This window comes from Cannabis sativa, chromosome 8 (genome assembly GCF_029168945.1).
Source record: "Cannabis sativa cultivar Pink pepper isolate KNU-18-1 chromosome 8, ASM2916894v1, whole genome shotgun sequence".
In the NCBI taxonomy this organism is placed as follows: Eukaryota; Viridiplantae; Streptophyta; class Magnoliopsida; order Rosales; family Cannabaceae; genus Cannabis; species Cannabis sativa.
Genome location: NC_083608.1, coordinates 45,839,775 through 45,859,322, shown reverse-complemented (window position 1 = coordinate 45,859,322; position 19,548 = coordinate 45,839,775). Strand labels below are relative to the sequence as shown.

The 19,548-nt window shown below is 27.7% G+C and overlaps 1 protein-coding gene across 1 annotated transcript; it reads left to right on the top strand.

The window, feature by feature from the left end:
* The first annotated feature begins 14,563 nt into the window (after positions 1–14,563).
* LOC115700762 (ACT domain-containing protein ACR6) lies at positions 14,564–18,155 on the top strand. Its single transcript, XM_030628402.2, has 7 exons — positions 14,564–14,931; positions 15,282–15,327; positions 15,455–15,569; positions 15,663–15,730; positions 16,307–16,897; positions 17,224–17,328; positions 17,442–18,155. The coding sequence occupies exons 1-7, from the start codon at positions 14,885–14,887 to the stop codon at positions 17,784–17,786; spliced, it is 1,317 nt and encodes a 438-aa protein (XP_030484262.1). The 5' UTR covers positions 14,564–14,884; the 3' UTR covers positions 17,787–18,155.
* Positions 18,156–19,548: the final 1,393 nt, after the last annotated feature.

Genomic DNA, 19,548 nt, shown 5'->3' with positions numbered 1-19,548 from the left:
ATGAACACTTTAAAGGTAACGTGTTTGATCCAAGGAAGAATTATTATTGTTAATATTAATTTATATAATTGAAAGTAAAAAGCATAATAGAAAATAAATATCTAACCCGACCCGAACCATCTTTATCACAATTGTGCAACCAGACAAATATTCATTCACACCACCTTTTTATTTAATTAATTAATTAATGATATTAATATTAATTCTTGTAAGTACTTGGGCCCAATGATACTAGACGTGGACTTTATGATCATGGGCCCCATAAATTTGTTCGGTCTTGGCCCACTATGTACAAGTGTGCAAATGAAGCGTGAATCCATCTACCTAATGGGCCCAATTGGGCGGCTCCCATAAAAAAGTCTCCTCTTTTACTTTTATTCCCACCCAAAAATGCCTTTTTTGTTTATTTTTAATATTTTTTTAATTTTATACAAAAAATGAACAGCTGGATTATGCTCCTTCTTGATGGTTACACGTGTCAACGTCTCATAATTCATTGTATGATAATGATGATAATGGTAGGTATTTTGGGGTTGTGAATGTTTGAATAATAATTGTGCTTTAATTGTTCATAAGGAAACTTACAATAATTTATTATTTTATTATTTTGAAAATTGTGTCGCCTTTTAACTAATAAAATAATAAGAGTAATAATTTGTGGTTAAAATTAAAAAATCTTTCTTTACAAAAATATATATATACATCTAATACACTTTCAAGTGAATTATATTTTAATTAAAGTATTCTAACGGAATAGAGTTGCACTGACAAAAATTAAAACACTACAAAATATTAGAAAATTTTATAATGGACATTTTTAAAAGAGATTACCGATATATTTCTATTAATTTTAGCATTCGAATTACTTTTTTAGTGAAATTTTTTTTATGGTCATGTAAATTATAGTTATTTAAAATATCTTACAAAATTTAAAGAAATTCGAAAAAATTTAATATGCCGAAAATTACGTTGGAATAGTATATTACACACTTGAATATTTTATTTTATACGAGTGTAAAATAAACTATTTTAATATTATTTTTTATATTATAAATTATTTCGAATTTGTCAAAATTTTATAGAATATCTTAAATAGTTATAACGTACATGAATATAAAAAAAATAGATTAAAAAATTCTTCTGGATGTCAAAACAAGTAAATGGTACATCGGTACATCCCTTTTAAAGGGGTGCATTGTAGAATCACCCAAAAATATTAATGTTGCAACAATAATAATAAATAATTTTTACTATATTATATTAAAAAATATTTTTAAATAAATATGATATTTATACATGAATTATAATTTAAAATAAAATTATTAATTATACATAAATAAACTTATAAACTATATGTATATATTTTAGAAAAATACTTAGATAGAGTCACGAAAATATTTGTACATACAAATATTTTTTTTTTTCATTATGTGTTATTTTATTGTTTTATACCAATAATTAATTAATTTCTTTTATATTTTTTTATTTATTTATTTGAATAATTTAATGACATTTAATAAAGAAAGTTAATAATATTCAACATTATAGACCCTTAAGCCTCATTTATTAAAAAATCTTCAAATGAGTTGTCTTACATGAGATTTTTTTTTAAAGAAACACTTCTGTAATATTTTTATTTGATATTTATAGTGAAACTTGGAGATTGAATATTATAAACACATTGGACATATAAAACTAAAGTTTAAATACTGCAGAAGTGTTTCTTTAAAGAAAATATATCATCTTTTAGTAAATGAGGCTTAAGGATCCACAATATGAATATTAGTAACTTTTGGGTCACCAAATTAATTATTCAAAAAATAATATAAAAAAAAATTAATTATTATTGATATAAAACAATAGAGTGACACATAATGAAAAAAAAAAATGTCTGTATGTAAAGATATTTTTAGTAACTCTACTTAAGCATTATTCTATATTTTATTAAGATATAATTATTTTTATATAGATGTATATTTTTTTAAAACGAGATTTAAAAATATATAACTAATTACAATTTAAAAACTATTTTTATTTATAACTAACCTAAATTGAGACTTGAATTACTTCATATACTATTTAAATAGTTTTTATGTGGATTGGTATATAGATTTTGGTTGCAATTTAAATTGTTCCATTAATTGTTATAAAAATTTTTGTGTGAAATTTTATAAAAATAAAAAAAAAAACTATTTTAAAATGTAAAAAAATAAAAAAACCCTTTTAATTTATTTTTTAATAAAATATTCTTATATACATAAATATAAATTGTGGTTGATGTGAAAGTTTAAAAGTTTTTATTTAGCAAAAATAAAATAAAATAAAATATATATTATTATAATTTTGTGTGAATAATGGTATCCAAATATCATTGAAAGATCTTATCAGCTTTGAGACTTAAAATCTACGTGTCATATTGCCCAATGTTCATGCAACACAACACAATTCAGATTTTTTTTTTAGATTTTACATCAACATCATCTCACAATTCTCACAACTTTTATAAAAAAAAATGAGGAATATATAATTAGGGGTGCATTGAATATGCACTGTAACCAAATTTTCAAGTAAAACATAAATAAATATAAACATAAATAAATATGATGTTTTTTTGTCCTCTATCACCTTGGTAGAAATTAGCTTTTAAAAAAATAACCATTGCTATTATAGTGTTTATAAAATAATCGATTAAATTGAATCCGTTCAATTTGTAAAGTGTAGATATTCACATTTGTGTAAATTATGTGAATTAGATTGAATTAGAAAATTCAAAATCCAATTTATTATGTGCGTACATTGTGACTTATCTAACTTGGTACTTAACAGAGTTTTTTAAATAAAATAGTAAATAACATAATAAAAGTGAAATTTGAAGGATTTTACCATTAAAAAATCATTTTATAGAGTTAAGTGTTACAAATTGTATAAATCATATAATTTTACCGCCGATATACCTTAGTTAATTGATAAGATATAAGGTAGTTTTACACTGTAGTTTTTGTACTATGCACTATCCATTACTATTATAATTTTAGAAAAATTCTACAATATAATGAGCCATCCTTGTATCCTGATGCATCCTTATTTTGCGTATTTGGAAGAAACTTTTAATTTAATTTTGTTTCATGATCGTATACATTGTAATTAATTAAGACGTCCTACAAAAATTTTGAATTTTCTTTTTTTTAAAAAAAATAAACACGCTGAAAATAAGGTTCAAACAATTTGTTATACACATGACTTGCGTGTGTGAAATATACTATTTGAACATTGTTTTATATATTGTAAATTATTTCAAATTTTTTAAAATTTCGCATAATGTCTTAAATAACTATAACATACAGGACTATGAAAAAAAAAATGAACTAAAATTCTTCTTAGATGCTAAAACAAATTAGAAATACATCAATACACTTTTTTTAAAGGTATATTGTAAAATCACCCATAATTTTATAATATCTCATATAATATATATAAATAATAAAAAAAATCTTAATCAAACAAAAACACAAAAACGTAACCATTTCATAACTTGATGACACTTGGCTTATGGAGTGTCCTAATAACTTCACTCATTGTTATATTTATTTTTACAAACTTCCAAAAGCTCCTCTATCTTAATAATCTTTATGTCCTAACATATCAAACAATTAAATACATTTTTATTTTAAAAATTAATAGACATACCTAACTGAAATTGTCATGTTTTAAGATTACAAAATTTTAAAGTTTAAGATTATGATGACTGATGAGTAGTATTTAAAACAAATGCTTAGCTTCATTATGAGATGTTCCTATCAATCAATTTCGATAAAAAAAATATCTCTCAAATTTTTTATATCATATAAATTACTCATATATATATATGGTCGATTTTGGGGAAATGTAAATTCATTTGTATAAAAATATGTAATGTAGTAGTCCATTACAATTATATATTAATTAATACCTCAGAAATTTACACCCCACTATTTAAATATATATTTTTTTTAACATTGCATTCATTTTTTTTTAATTTTTCATATTCGTATAAAATAATATGGCTTGAGGATATTCTTTTGAAATTTTTACACCAAAAATACAAATTACACACTTTATTACATATAAACCTACACACGGTTAAAGCAACTTTTTTACCTTTTCTCTATATTTTATTACACATATACTACATACACATCACATCTATGCACCAGTCACGTCAACTCCCCTATCAACCATCATGCATCCCTCAATCACTTCCCTCTCTCTTTTTCTTTTGTTTTCCTTTGATTTTTTTATTTCATTTCAGTTTTTTTTTTTTTTGAAATAACAAATAACCTCCATTGTTGAACCTTAACTCCCCACGATTCCTCAACCATTTTCCCTCTCATTTTTGTTCTTCAAAATTTTTTCAACTCCCACCAAACCATCCCATAACCTTTTTCTCTCTTTCTTTTTGTTTCCCAATCTTTATATAAAATGGATGTGACCCGTTCTTCTTCATCTCCTTCCCCTGTTCAAAAAAAAAATTCAAAATGGGTTTGAAATCACTAGCTAATAAAGCTAAGGGAAAACGTCCTTTTATTGAGGAGGAAGACTCTGATTTTGCTCCTCCATTAACGAAGCGTGGGAGAGCTCCTCCTAAGAAGAAAACAAAGGTCCGTGTGCAAGAAAAAATGGCTGAAGATGTTTATGGGAAAAACAATAATGTTGGTGCTGCTGTTCGAACTGAGGTTTGTTTTCGGTTTCATTTTCGTTTCCCCCCATTTTAAACATTTTCTTGTATTTCCATTTCATCATTTTGGTTTTTTCTAGTTTGTGATATTTTAGGTTTTTCATTTTAAAATTTCGTTTGGTTTTCTTTGGATTTTTAGGACTTTAATTTTGTTTAATCAATTTTATTTTGTTCTTGGGTTTGGCATTTTAGTTTGTTTCTTATTACTTTCGTTTCATTTTTGTTGTGTTTTATGTTCTGTTTGTGTTTCTAGTTTTTTTTAGATATTTTGAAACATTTGTTTTTGTTTTAGTGTCTCTAATCAGTGGGTTTTAGTTTTTTTTTTTTCTAGTTTTTTAATAGTTTAATATGTTTATGTATGATGTGTTTTGGGAATATTATTAGGTATAGTTGTTTGCTGTTCTTTTTTAGGTAACAATTCGATTTAGATGTTTGTAGTTTATATTCGTAGAGTTGTTTCTGCTTGTCAGTTTGTTTTTAGTTTTTTTATAGTTTTATTATAGTTTGTATACTTGTTTATTTACAATTTATATTTATTGTTGCAAAATAGTATTTTTTTAGTTGCATTCCAGGACCTCTTTCAGCTTCCGTTGTAATTCTTCATAGTTACAATTGACTGAAATGTAATGTCCACTAGCTTTATAATTTTCATAATTCATTCGATCATCAAATTGTCCATTGCAGAAGACTAGAAATGGAATGTCTTTTTTTCCTGTGATTTTGAAATTGTTATTAGTGCAAGGCAACGATATTGAAACTGGTTTGATTCTGTTATGAAATAGAGTAGAAACTTACTTCTATTTTCTTCCCTTTGTTCAAGTCTTATATTTCCGGTTCTGATTCCTGCTTTTGTCATTTTTATTTATTTTATTGCTGTTAATAAACTATAATAAAACTAAAATGAAACTATTAAGAAACGTTTAAATTTATTTCAGAAACTAACTATTTCTCAAAGTGTTTTCTCCTTTTCTTATTTCTAAAATAAATTCTTGCAAACAATTGAATTAAACTAATATAAAATAATGATGCAACCGTAAATCAACTTGAAAAACCACAACACTTAATTTAATTTAATATAGTTGTGGTCATTGTGCTTTTTCATCAGTTTTATTTGAATCAGATCAATTGAATTAATAGCTGTATTTTTCTCGTTTTGGTTTCATTTTGGTTGTTTTGCAGTTTTGAAACGAGCGCGTATTTTCATCTTCATGGTTCGCTTTGTACAGCTGAAGGCTTAGTGCATGTGGTATTTTTGTAAATATTTGTATGTGGACTGTATAAATGTTTAATGGGCCGGCCCAAAGTATTTTTGTAATTTTTTTTCCTTTTTTGTATTTTTCTGTTTTTTTCCCTATTCTTTTCCAAGGATATTCTGTTATATTATTTAATAATATAGATTAGATTGTGAAATATGTGATATATACATTAAAGTGAGGTTATAATATATATGTATGGTAATTTAATTACATGTTATATGATTTAATATGTCTAAATTGTAATATAAGAGTAAGAGTTACAATCTAATTTGTAACTCTTTTATCACAATTTTTCAAGTGTGTAATTAAGAGAATTACTACACAAATAATTATAAGATCAAAATCATCATATAGTTGTTAGTTGTTAGAGAAAGTTAATATACTCATTTATGTGATTAAAATGAGATAGAAAATATTGAAAATCGATTAGAAAATAAATTACAAAACTCTTAAATGAAGTGTATGGTGAAAAATAACCTGGCAAGCATGTCACCTGAAGCTACAGTTTCTAGAAAATGCAACTTTCAAAATGAAAATGTTAGCTTCATTCTCCAATGTACATAACCTATTTTACACTCATAATTTAAGGGCTAGTAACCAGTCTTTGGGTGTTGGGGGGTTTTGAATTTTAAAATTATAGTTTACCTACACTATAAATAGAGACATGTTCATATGATTTAGTGTGTTTCTATCAAGAAAACACATTGTTAAAAACTCTATAGACTTGATAAACCCATAAAATTATTTTTATTCTTCCCTTGCCCTAAATGTCTGTGGTAGTAAAAAATAAGTTTTTGGACAAAGATATAAAATATTATTTAAGTTTACTAATTTTCATATTATGTGCTTGTAGTGTTAAGATTACTCTCACATATCTTTTTACATATATATCTACTATTTATATGTATATTTTGAGAATTGTAACTATCATTAAGAATAAAACCAATGAGTACAAGTTACAATCTTAAAAAGTGTGAAATATTATCATTCCACACATATTTTTATATAGCCCTAACGCCTTCCTAGCAACCCGATGAGCATCCACATTGAACATTGTGACAGTTAGAGCCCCGTGATCCGAAGGGGATCCCACATCGTCTGGGGAAGGTCATATGTGATGATTCTGAGACTGTGTAGGTATGGGACTACATAGTTGAAGAGGGCTTAAGTTAAATAGATTGATTGGTATTACATATATCAACAATATGCATCTTATTTTTTGGTAGCCCATCACGAAAGAACTCCACGGTTAAGCATGCTTTGACCTGGGATAATTTCAAGATGGGTGACATTCTAAAAAGTTTTCTCAAGAAGTGTGCGAGTGAGGACAAAACACATTGGAAATACTTATTTTGGTTTGTAGGGTTAGTCGTCATTCCAGGAAATATCGTGTATAAAAGCCATTACTCTATTGGTGTAAGAGCCCAATGGAGACTTAAAGCAGAGACGTTACAAATGGTATCAAAGCCTTGATCCAGCCGGAAGTGTGGTCGACGAGGACGTCGAACCCCAAAAGGGGGTGATTGTGATAGTCAGAGCCCCGTGATCTGAAGGGGAAAGACTAAGAGTTGTACAATCCCACATCGCCTGGGGAATGATCATGTGTGATGATTCTAAAATTGTGTAGGTATAGGACTATATAGTTGAAGAGAGCTTAAATAGATTGATTGGTACTACCTATATCAACAAAGTGTATCTTGTTTTTTTGGTAGCCCATCACGAAAAAACTCCACGGTTAAGCGTGCTTGACCTGGGGTAATTTCAAGATGGAAGACCTCCTGAGAAGTTTTATCAGGAAGTATGCGAGTGAGGACAAATCACACTGGAAACACTCGTGTTGATTTGTAGGGTCAGTCGTTATTTCAGGAAGCAACCAGAGTGACGTACTCATGTATAAGAGCCATCATTTTATGGGTGTAAGGGTCCAATAAAGGCTTGAAGCGAGGACGTTACAAACATCCTGGGAGTATATCTAACGGTTACATTACAGAAATTTGACAAAAAATTACAAATATAAACAACCATGTCTGCTAATACAGAGAAAGCCACTTTATTACACAATATTTTATAAACAAGTAACTTCAAATCTAATTCAACAACTGATATCAGAAATCTAATGGCAACACACTAATTTAGAGTAGTCTTAAGGGCTGGTGCTTTAGCATAAGTTGAGTCTAAAGCCCTTCGAACTGGAATAGCCAAACCAGCAACAACATTCTCATTCTCATCTTTAACTACAACTCCCAATCCCAGCGTGTTATTTTTGGAGTCCATAATTACATATGTACAAAGCTTGAATGAACCTTGTGCTATATATAGGGAAAACCAAGGGGTTCTTGTGCAACACACGGTGGTTGGCAAGCAGTAGGAAGAACATTCTTCTGAGCATTCCTGTAATCATCCAAATAAGATCTCATTAGCAGTAAAGGGCGCAAACAAAGAGAGAAAATGACTATTATTGATCCTCTTATCCACAACTGAAAGGATATCATGAACAACCTCCATACTAATATTCTCTTAAGAAGGACCATGAAGTAGAAGCTGGTAGTAGGCGAATCCAACCTAACCTTCAAGCATTTAAGAAAAAATCCATAGTTCATAAGCTTAATATCATCACCCTTGTAGTATAGTGTGACAGTTAGTAGTCCTGTGATCCGTAAGGGGAAACATTGGGTAAGCTGTGCAATCCCACACCGCCTGGGGAAGGTCAAGTGGGATGATTCTGAGACTGTGTAGGTATGGGACTACACAGTTGAAGAGGGCTTAAATGGATTGATTGGTACTACCTATATCAACAAGGTGCATCTTGTTTTTCGGTAGCCCATCTCGAAAGAACTCCACAGTTAAGCGTGCTTGGCCTGGAGCAATTTCAGGATGGGTGACCTCTTGAGAAGTTTTCCCAGTATGCGTGTGAGTGAGGACAAAGCACGCTGGAAACACTCGTGTTGGTCTGTAGGGTCAGTCATCAATCCAAGAAGTAGCCAGAGTGACGTACTCGTGTATAAGAGCCATTCATTCCGTGGGTGTAAGGACCCAATGGAGGCTTGAAGCGGGGATGTTACATATAGAAGAGCAAGTGACGGTGAGAAAACTATTTTCTATTAGGATTTTATAAAACACCCAAGAAATATATATCACAGATCTAAACATATTTCTAAAAGTACTTTAATATAGAAATTTATATAACCTTGCTAAATTAAAGAAGAAGATGATTAAAAATGAGCGAAAGCACTAACCTGAAGTATTGTTGGAGATTGCACAGAAAGTTATGATCTTTCATGAATACACTATTCTTAAAGTATTTTCTCTAGTGGGGAAGGAGAGAATACGGAAACTCTAGTGCTTATTGAGGATCACTATCTATTTATAGACTCATCTTAGAATGAGTTTTGAGTATTTATAATTTGGCCCCTCAACAAATTATAAATTAACTTATGGTATCTATACATTATTTCCATTACAATTTATAACACTCTCTTGATACTCATAACATAATTAGTCACTTAATTTTGTATCACACTTTATAATAACATATACATTATACATATGTGTCCACAATAAGATTTTAATCCAATATTTTCAAAATAATTAGAAGAATAAGGGTCACAGAAGATTTGAGAAGAGTAAGAAGATCCTCAAAGAAAAAGAACACAGTATTAATTAATTGAATGAAAGCACTTAATGTGCATCATAGCCAGACAAGAGATGCAATTAATGCAAGAAATAGGAAAGAAAATGGGATCAACACTATAAGGGTGAGTGAAACTGGAAAATGTACCAGAAGATAAACTGATGAGATTCACACTCACACCAAGGTTCTAAAGCTTCAAAGAAAGATAGTTTTTTACTGTTTATTTTTCGTATGTTGTATTTTATTTGTTGTTTAAAGTTTAGAGTTGTAACATTATTATGATTTATTTGTATTTTGTCCATGTATTATTCTTATTATAAATTTGTATTTTTGGTTGGTTATTTTTATTGAAGCACACATTTTTCTAACATTCTCTTCATTAATGATAGGGGAATAGTTTATAACTAGGTGATTGTTACGTGGCTAGCCACGTAGTGTTAGTTTTATTTAATATTTTAGTTTTTTATTTTAATTAATAATTAAAATAGTATAATTATTTGAATGATTTGTTTTATAAAAATAAAATATGTGTCAGTATATTTAGTAAGTAAAACATAGTTGTGTTATAATAATGTAAGTTATTAATAGTAAAATGTACATTAATCTTCTAACTGAAAAAAGTTCTATTATTTCATTTCATATCTAATAATAGCTACACAATTATATATTTATAGATTTTCACATTTTTTGCAAATTACTAATAAGCACGAATAATATTTTCATATTCAAATATTTTTCAACCTTCTCCTCTTGGTGGTAAAATTAAAAATAAAACTAAAAATAAGCACAAACATATAAGGTAAATAGTAATTACAGCCCATTTCATCTTCTTTTTATTTTTTTAAGCTATTTTATCTTTTCTAGACATTTTATCTATATTTTTCTTTTTTAAAAAATAAATAAAAAAAATTATTAATATTCTTTTTTAAGATAGGTTTGTTAGAGAGATATGTGGCTAAGATGATTTTTTTAATTTAAAAAGAGATTATTAATATTTAAAAGATTGTTTGATTTTGTGGGTTTAATTATTGGGTTTATTTGTTAACGGGAGATCAACCTTTGGTAAAATTAAAAATAAAACTAAAAATAAACACAAACATATAAGGTAAATACTAATTACAGCCCATTTCATCTTCTTTTTATTTTTTTAAGCTATTTTATCTTTTCTAGACATTTTATCTATATTTTTCTTTTTTAAAAAATAAATAAAAAAATTATTAATATTCTTTTTTAAGATAGGTTTGTTAGAGAGATATGTGGCTAAGATGATTTTTTTAATTTAAAAAGAGATTATTAATATTTAAAAGATTGTTTGATTTTTTGGGTTTAATTATTGGGTCTATTTGTTAACGGGAGATCAAACCTAATCGTTAAATTTAACAGAACATTCTTTTATTTTTAAGTATATTCTACCAAGAAATGTCGTTAGATAGACACTTTTAATATATAAAGATAAAGATATAATTAAACAATAATAAGCATGCTCTTATATATATATAGAGGAGGTTTTTTTTTTTTTTTTTTTTTTTTTGAGTGTAACAGAATTGTATTTTACAATCATTTAATAAATTTGCCTTCTGCCCCTGTGCTCGAACCCATGACCTCTCCCTTTTTCCCATCCCTCCCTCACCACTAAGCTAGCCTTAGTGGCTTATATATATATAGAGGAGGTTGAGTAATAAATATGTACTTTATAATTATTAAGATTAAAATCTGAATTATATTTATAATTAATTAAACATGATCTCTGTCCAGGTTTATATTATCATGTGTTCATTAATTATTTATTTGAATTTTAAGAGGGTGATCGATTATGCCAATTTTATTGCTTGTTATTTATTAATAAAACCACTTCATTCTACAGTCTACACGGTACTTAATTAAATAAATAAAATAATTAAATTCTTTCTATAAAAAAAATAATTATAAATAATTAAATTCTTGGTTTATAATGGAGTAATATTTTATTTATTATTTATTTTTAATTATATACTAATAAGTCGGTGGGTGGGTGTATCATCAATTACCTCACTACCCATCGTCACGTATCATTTATAATATAAAAAATATAGGTCTGTAATATTTTTTTATATAGATATAATATATGATAATAATATACAAAACAAAAAAAGTAATTAGTTGGAAGTCATAGAGTAATAAAATAAATCGGACATATTGTATATATATTTATATAAATCAAGCATGCGCATAGCCATGTATAAAATTAGTTGCACAGGACCAATATAATTTTTTTAAAATGAAAAATATACTATATAAGGAATATTATGTTATACATAATAAAGTAGAATATATTTAAGATTAACCTTTAATTATTATAAAAAAATTAAAATCCCAATTTAGGTCAGATGTAAATAAAAATAACCTCTAAATTGTAATTAGTTATAAATTTTCTAAGTTTCGTGTTAACAAACAAACACCTCAATAAAATATATACATATATTTTATACATTTATTTATGTAGAATTAATAATTTTATTCCAAATTGTAATACATGTATAAATATTATATTTACTCAAAAAAATTCTATTATAATGTAGTATTAAGGATTATTTATTATTATTATTTTTACATTGATATTTTTTGGTGTTTTGATTTTTTTATAGTATAACTCTATTTAGTTATAACCTCTCAATTAGAATATAATTTATTTGGTCCTAAATGTAATCTTGAATAGAGTTATTTGTTTTTTTTTTTTTATAAATACATTATATATATGAAATTAAATTTAATATTAAGGACCATGACTCCTTCTTATAGCCTCATTGAAGTCATGTATTGATTAAATACAAAAACTTGTACAACTTTATTATCATCTTAATTTTTTGCAAACTTGGAATAATAATATATTAATCCACACAAGTACATTAGTTTACTAGTATCAACTAAGTGTGCAATAAACGATTGTTCAAAATTCCATTCAATATAAAATCATTTTAACAATAATATGAGAATTAATGTTTTCTAAAAAAAATTAAAAAAAATATATATTATAACTATAACTATTATAATTGAATACTATAAGTTTTTAATTGTCCTTTTTTTTTTAAGAAAAATAGTAATTTCCACAAATCAAATAAAAGTCTATCCTGATAAATCACTCAAAGAATAGAATTGACAATAATATATTTATCAAGTCATTTACAAAATGAATGAAGAAAACGCTAACAACAACCTCAACTAATCTAATAAGCTAACAACGATCAAACATTGAAAGAGTGTGAAGTATCCAATAATATTCTTTTTAATTGTCATTGTGTAAAAGAAAAGTAGTTGTTAATTATGATTTTGGGATTATTAGACTCTTAAATTTAATGAATTTTTCTTTTATAATTATGTCATTTTAAAAAAAAAAATATTTTTGTTCATACTAAAAAAAGAGTAATAATATGTGTGTATATATATATATATATATATATATATATAAATTGTACACAAATGTGACACATAGCTATTTGGCAAGCCACTCCAGAAAAAATAAATATACATTTTCAGAAAAAATTATTTTAACTTTGACAATATAAAGTCAATTTAATTGCATAAAAAAGAGTCCATTTTAATTATTCCCTTAACAAGTCAATTATAATTATAATTATTAATAATTGGTTACTTAAATAATTAAAAGAAAATAAATTTAGACAACACACATATTATATACTATGTATAGCTGTATATTAGAAGGCTTCCAAATAATAATAATAATAATAATAATAATAATAATAATAATAATAATAATAATAATAATAATAATAATAAGTGACCCGTTGACTATTTTAATTGTATTTTTTACAATAATTATTTTTTATTTTATTTTTCAGAACTTCCCTTAAAACGATTTTGAGAAGTTATTTATAAAATTTGAATAATTTATCCAAACATTTTAAAAATAATTTTTACTAGAAAACTCTTTATATAATAGTTCAAAAAAAAAGTTTTTTTTTTATGTTCTTCCTTTTTTTCTATTTTGATAATGAAGCCAATTGTGAAAATGTAAAAGAGATTAAATATAATTATACATAAGAAAATGTATTGCATATATAATGTGCTTTCAACAATAAAAAAAATAAAGATAAATTTTAAAATTCATTGCTAATTAAATACCATATGAAATATTATATTTTTATTAGTATAATTTAACATTAAATTTTATATATTTAAATTTAAAAATTATTATGATAAATTGCTATATATCTGTTGGACATATTTCAAATTATTAGTACTTAATGTTTTAATTTTTTTTTTTGGTTTTTGGGTGATTGATATGATTATGTAAGTAAATTGGAAAATTATATAAATTGTTATTTTTAGTAAAATAAAATTTATATTTTTATGTTTAATTTTTTGTTTTTATTATATTTTTTTTGTTGTTTTTTTTTAAAATAATCCCTATGTAAATGCATAGATTATTTTTTATTACTTTAGAAAAAAAAAAGTTAAGCTCATATTATAGGAGAATAGTGTGGAGATATTTGAAGATATTTTTTGTTGATTTTTTTTGTTTGAACCATGAGTATTTAATTAATTTTGATTTGATATTTTAAGGTTAATAAAGGAAGGTAGATATTAATAAGGAGGTAAGTTTATGATGTTAGGGTGGTTAAGGTGGGAAAGAAAGTAGGCGCTCACGCTGGTTTTGCCGCCAAAAATACCGACCAAGCTCCACCAAACACGTGCATTAATGCCACCTCATCTCTTGGGATTCGGGAACCGCGCCCTTTACTTCCTACGGATTCATTTCCCTCATTAATTTTTCTTTTTTTTTTTCAAAAAATAAATTAAATGTCTCATAATTAATAATTAAAAGGATTTTAGTGACTACTGACTACTTTTCAAAACCGATATTCTCTCCAATCAAATTTTGACACGTCAGCGTACGTTTAGGAACAAGAAAAAAAACTATGGTAAATTAAATGAGCGGACTCACAATAGAAAAAAAAGGTTTTTTTTTTCCTTTTTTATGGTTTGTTAAACGGTTTTTAGGCCCTACCACTACTTTCTCTTCTTCTTCTTCTGTTTTTTTTTTCTTCCTTGGATATTGGAGGAAGCATCCTTCAACAGTACTTTTTTTCTTTCTTTCTTTTTTTATTATTATTACAAAATACCCAGTTGGTGTTTAAATCTATTTCTTTCTTTTCTATATTTTTGAGGTGCTTACTTTTCTTAGTAAGGTATAGCTGTAGTTGTTGTTGTTGTTGTTGTTGTTGTTGTTGTTGTTGTTGTTGGTACTTCTATTTTCCACTACACTGATATTGGAAAAAGAAAATAATGGATGATGAATATGCTAAACTCATCAGAAGGATGAACCCACCCAGGTAAAAATATTCTGAAAACTCCTTCTCCTTTCTGGGTTTTGCTGATTTTGGTTTAAAGCTTACTTTTTTATTTCGTGGCTTTTGTAACCAATTTTAAAAATCAAATCTTTTCAAATTATGCATATTTTCTTCTTCCCCTGGTTTCTTCAAGCCCCCAATTAAGTAGAGATTGAATTGAAGCCTTTTCTTTTTCCTTTTTCTCCTATTGAAATCAGATTCCTCAGCTAGTGTTCTGTTCAAATTTTAATTGATTCATCCCATATTTCATAAACTATTTTAGATTTTTTTACATAATTCAGGTGATATTTGCAGCTAGCTTCATCTGATATACGTTTTTAATGTTTTTGCAGAGTTGTTATTGACAACGAAACTTTGGATGATGCTACTATTATACAGGTTTGCTTCCTTTTGATTTTTGTCAAACTTAACTCACATAATCACATCTCAGATGTAACAAGACATTGAATTCTTGTTATGAATTTGATCAACTAAGTTCATAGATGATTTTTATTGCTGTGTTTAGGTTGACAGTGTCAACAAGCATGGAATTCTCTTGGATGTAGTTCAAGTGCTTGCTGATGTGAACCTTGTGATAATAAAAGCTTACATATCATCTGATGGAGGATGGTTCATGGATGGTAATAATAACCCTTTTTTCCAATTACTTTGAAAAATTTGAGAGCCTTCTTCATAGTGTTTCTTAATATCTTTGATGTATTTTCTGTTTTCAGTTTTTAATGTGGTTGATCGTGATGGGAACAAGATAAGAGATAAAGAAGTATTAAATTATATTCAAGTGGTAAGTCCATGAATTCTTATGTTTTTCTTCATTGGTTTCAGGAAATATGGTTTGATTTTGCTTTAGTGTTGGATTTGTGGAGTTTAATTGTAGAGGTAGTAGATTATCCAATTTCTGGTAAGTGAGATTGAGAGAGAAGAGAATTGCGCTTTCATTATGGTCTTACAGAAGACTAATTACTTAAATACGTCTGTATCACCGGAAAAGCAGAAGGGTCAACAGGGTAGTTTTACTACAATTACTTCAAATGTCGTTAGATAACATCCTTTTTAGATTGGGTTTCGATTATTTCTCAAGCCCGCCAATTAGTTAACCATAGACATAATTTAGTTAATAATGGTATGGTAGATATACCAAGTTATCACTGCAAACCCCAATATATTATTACAGTGAGAAATGAGTGTGAGGTTGAGCAACTTGTGTGCATAGCAGCTGATCCTAGGTATAGGCAAGCCAGGCTTGTGTTAAAACAATTCAGCCTCCATAGCCCATTTGAAAAGTGCAAAGTAGTCTCCTTATGAGTCAACATCTGCTAATGAATCTGATAATTTTTGCATTTTGATGTTCTTGTTGCAGAGACTTGAAAGCAATGACGGTTCTGCACCTTCAGTTAGAGAGTCTGTCGGTGTGATGCCCTCTCAAGAGCACACCTCGATCGAACTCTCTGGTACAGACAGGCCTGGTCTGCTATCTGAAGTATGTGCAGTTCTTGCTGATCTTCATTGCAATGTGGTGAACGCTGAGATATGGACACACAATGCTAGAGCTGCAGCGGTGGTACATGTCACAGACGGTTCCACTGGCTGTGCGATCAATGATCCAAAACGGCTTTTAACAATTAAGGAATTGCTTTGTAATGTTCTCAAAGGAAGCAATGATCTCAAGGCTGCAAAAATGTCACTTTCAGCTCCTGGAGGTACTAATAGGGACAGAAGGTTGCATCAGATTATGTTTGCTGATAGAGATTACGAGAGAATCGAAAGAGAAGAAAAGGGGTCAAGACCGCATATAACAGTGTTGGATTGCCTTCAGAAGGATTACACTGTCATTACCATGAGATCAAAAGATCGTCCTAAACTTTTGTTTGACATTATTTGTACCTTAACAGATATGCAGTATGTTGTTTTTCATGGCATGGTCAGCACTGGGCCAAAAGAAGCTTATCAGGTTAGGACCATCTCATTATTAAAAGTTTTGCTTGGTTGTTAAAGCTAATAAAAGTAGTTCAAATAGTCAGGGAAGCCATGTGGTTTGCTCCCGCAAAGTCTGATGTTCGAATTTTTACTGGGTATTTACATAGCAATTGTTAATAGTTCTGGTCCCCAAATATTATAGGGCTAGGTTGAAAAAGGAAATTTTATAGTTTTTACACCACAAAAAAGTAGCTCAAATGGTCAAGGGGTTTGTTAGCTCAAATTTTGAGGTTTGAGTCCTTACCAAAACTATCTTTTCTTGATTTCATCTAACAAGACACAAGTCTTCTTGTCTTGTAGGAATTTTATATTCGACATGTTGATGGGCTACCAATAAGTTCAGAAGCAGAACGAGAGCGTGTCATGCAGTGCCTCGAAGCAGCCATTGAAAGACGAGCATCCGAGGTAAGAAAGCACTTAAACTACACATCAAAAGGAAACACCTTTCACTTTACTTCCCCTCTTATTTCAAATCATTTACAAAATTGAACATGTTTTGGTGTTGTTATGCATTGCAGGGTCTAGAACTACAGTTGTGCACAGATGATAGAACAGGGCTCCTCTCTGATATCACTAGAATTTTTAGAGAGAACAGTTTGTGTATCAAAAGAGCTGAGATTTCAACTAAAGACAAGAAAGTTAAAGACACTTTTTGTGTCACTGATGTAGCTGGCAACCCTGCTGACCCCAACTTAATCGATTCAATTCGCAGCCAAATCGGTCCTAGTGTGCTGCAAGTGAAATATAATGCTGCTAGCCTTGCACCAAAGCCTCCTCAAGAGACAACAATGAAGTTTCTCTTTGGAAGTTTCTTTAGTGGTAGGACTTTTCAGAGCTTCAAACTGATTAGATCCTACTCTTGAGATTTCTTCTTCTTCTTCTTGTATATTCAGTCTCAGTACATAAACATGTTAGTTATGGTATAATATAGTATAATATATATAGGTGTTCATACCCTCTAAATATTAGGTCTTAGTGACCAGTATCTTGTGTTGATACTGTACATAGAAGAAACCCAGAAACCATTACTGTAGAAAAGCAAAAGAGAAAGTAAAAAAACAAAAATTACTGGTTGGGTTTGTACCTTTGTGTATATATATAGATTCAAGTCATGCAAGCATACCTACTTGTAAGTTTGTATAGTGTAATGTGTACATAACAATATTGTACAGAAGATACATAAGATTGTACAGATACTTAAGCTTTAATCAGAACTTGTATGTTTATATGTATGGTTGGTTTTTCTATATATTTGTTTTTAGTTCTTAGGTAGTTAGAAAGAGTTTTTGGAGGTTAAACTCTTTCAACTATCGATTTACTTGCATTTAATCATTTAAATTTAAATTTTAGCGGTAAAATTTTTCAAACTACTGAACTGTAAGTAAATTTGAAGTGTTATCCAGTTAACTGTCACTATGGACTGCTTATGTGTACATTCTTATACACGTGACATGTTTATATTAGTACACCTAATATTTGTATTTTAAAATTAAATAAAATTATAAAAATAAAAAATAAAAAATATTATAAAGATTTTAAATAATAATATTAGGTGTATTAATATAAACGTGTCACGTGTACAAGAGTGCACACATAAGCAGTCCATGTTGACACTTAACTGTGAAAAATAATTTATGTTTTCAATTTTTTTTTTAATCTTCCACCCTCTCTAGCTTTTCTTATTTATTTTTTCTTTATTTGTTTTCACATATTTAACATTACATAGTTAGCCAACATATAATTACCTATTTACCTAAAATATAAGTATCTAATTACCTGAAATATAAGTATTTTGTTACCAAAAGTGTAAGCATTCAAAGTATAAGTATCTGATTACTCAAAATATAAGTGCATGTTTGGCATCATAACTAAAAAACTGTTTTTTGTTTTTAAAAACAGAAAATTGTTTTTAAAAATAATTTGGCTTGTTTGGTCTTGTTTTTTAAAAACAGTTTTCAGAAAACAAAGTTACAAAAAACAAAAATTTTGAAAACAACAAAATGTTGTTTTCTGTTTTAAAAACCAATTCACTTTTGGTCAATATTGTTTTTAAAAATTACTAACCAAACATGACTTGTGTTTTAAAAACTTCAAAAACTATTTTTTGTTCTCATTTCTAAAAACAATTTTTTAAAACAAAAAACAGAAAACAATACCAAACATGCTCTAAATAATTTGTTATCTAAGATAGTACCTAGTCACACAAAATAAAGTACATGATTACCCAAAATATAAGTATATAATAAGCCAAAACATGAGTACCTGATTACCCAAAATATAAGTGATTGGTTATACCCACGATAGTACTTGGTTACCCACAATATAATATAAGTAGATGGTTACCTAAACTTAAGATAATATCTGGTTACTCAAAATATAAGTAGATTGTTACCCGAGAGTATCTAGTTATCCAAAATATAAGGAGATGGTTACCCAAGTTAATATCTGGTTACCCAAAATATAAGTCCTTAATAATCCAAAATATAAGTTCTTAACTACCCAAAATATAAGTATCTGGCTACCCAAAATATATGTTACTGGTTACCCATGATTGTACCTAGTTACTCACAATATAAGTAGACGGTTACCCAAGATAATTTTTGGTTACTCAAAATATAAGTAGAT

Coding starts and splice junctions, on each gene's coding strand:
- LOC115700762 (XM_030628402.2), top strand. CDS start 14,885: ATGGATGATGAATATGCTAAACTCATCAGAAGGATGAACCCACCCAG. Junction 14,932..15,281: donor AGAAGGATGAACCCACCCAG/GTAAAAATATTC, acceptor ATGTTTTTGCAG/AGTTGTTATTGACAACGAAA. Junction 17,329..17,441: donor TTGAAAGACGAGCATCCGAG/GTAAGAAAGCAC, acceptor TATGCATTGCAG/GGTCTAGAACTACAGTTGTG.